We start from the raw sequence: 1,588 nt of genomic DNA, 5'->3' as shown, positions 1-1,588 counted from the left end.
AAGTACTTATTGGCCAAAAAGGTGGTGGGAAAAAATGGCAAATTCATATCTTAGAATAAACGCGTGTATACGATCTCTAGAATTACTTTCAAATCAAAACAGATAAGTCATTGAAGCCAACAACCAAGCCAATGAAGCCAATACCCGGCACCGCGAATTCAGTTGTGGCTGGTGGCGTCTTCAGCTGTTTGCTGTCCGCTGTTGTTGTGATCCTTTTGGACACTTGACTTGGAAACAGTAGCAGGGCTGAGTGTAGAAAGAAAACCACATGACCAGATTAATTTAGAAGTTGCTTCAGTAGCTGTCTACCGGAGGTTTCCTGGGGCGGATCCAGGATTTTTCATAGGAGGGAGTACACCACTAAGGGATGGCATAGCTGACTGGAGACGTTTTTTTTTTTACAATATACAAGTTGTATTAAAAAGCCCCAGGTCATCTCAGGAAGGGGGAGGGGGGTGCCCAACCCCTGCACCCTCCCCCTAGTTCCGTCCCTGGTTTCCTAGGAAGGAAATCTCTGCATGGATCTTATTACGTCCAGAAATGTAGGTATTTAGATACACGCCCAATTTTGACATCCAACAATAAGTGTCCCTTTAAGTGGAAGCCTTTGCTATCTATTTCTAACAACAAGGTTAGGTTAAAGGTTAGCGTTATTTTTAGGTCAGCAGCATTTTGAGGACACCTTGTGACGTTAATTGTCTATATTCCAAGACACAAGCGGTGTTGAAGTTATAGAAATAAGCAAGGGGACATTAACCTGCCTAATGGCAGAAGAGTCATTCTCGTTCCCAGCGTCCGCTTTTCTTATGGTCGGCGCCAAGAACACGGACTCTGGCCACAGCCAAAAATATGCGCAGTCGCGGTAATTGTGTAATGTTGTAACCGTTGACGACCCTTATTGTTTCAAATTTCTGAGACTCCGCCGAAGAGTTCGTGTTCTTGGCGCTGACCAAAAGAAATGTGGACTCTTGGGACGAGGATGCAGAAAAGTGGACGTCACGTTGTATTGACCTTACGCCAAGGAGAAAAGTGCAAAAGTTTCCTTTCCTTCTCGCTAGTGTTTGAAATTACGGAACCTGTTAGAACTGATAGTTTTCAGAGTTGCTGCATAATGACTATTAAGTTATGTGATTTTGATAGCAAAGCTTATCAACAAATGGCCTATTGTTCTCGATCAAATTCCGTATCACACCTGCACACAATACCCCATTGTCGTGGTCTGTGGCAAGGGATTTATTTCCATACGAACTCTGATCAACAAGTTTGGCGTTGATAATGATTAGAAAACGATATAATTGCTTTTGTAACAGCCCTTTTTCATTAATAGTGAAAAGATAGAAATAAAAACAACATTTGATAAAAGATAGGTATTAAGCTTAATTGTGCAATAGTCGAAGAGAAGAAAGGAAAGGAGCGACTGCAAATGCATGGAACACGAAAAACGTCGTCTTTTAGAGATTTCAGTACACGCTGCAGTAAGGAGGCTCCTCTGACAGAAGTCGAGCCTCTCATCCCCGCCATCCATATTCCGTCCTTGGAGACCCTATCCTCAACTAATGTCAAATTGGCTCTGGCTCCTTTTCAATCG

General features: G+C 42.8%; 1 protein-coding gene across 1 annotated transcript in view; it reads left to right on the top strand.

Annotated features, from left to right (window-relative positions):
• Positions 1–1,362, top strand: part of LOC138036219 (hephaestin-like protein) — a gene marked incomplete at its 5' end in the record, with an annotated part of 6,761 nt that extends 5,399 nt beyond the window's left edge. Inside the window, one exon of the mRNA XM_068882568.1 lies at positions 103–1,362. Within this exon, the coding sequence (XP_068738669.1) occupies positions 103–227 (125 nt within the window). The remainder of the gene's footprint in view (positions 1–102) is intronic.
• Positions 1,363–1,588: the final 226 nt, after the last annotated feature.

Source organism: Montipora capricornis, unplaced genomic scaffold, assembly GCF_036669925.1.
Source record: "Montipora capricornis isolate CH-2021 unplaced genomic scaffold, ASM3666992v2 scaffold_468, whole genome shotgun sequence".
Taxonomy (NCBI): domain Eukaryota; kingdom Metazoa; phylum Cnidaria; class Anthozoa; order Scleractinia; family Acroporidae; genus Montipora; species Montipora capricornis.
The sequence above is the reverse complement of the archived record's forward strand: the minus strand, read 5'-3'. Positions and strand labels throughout refer to the sequence as shown.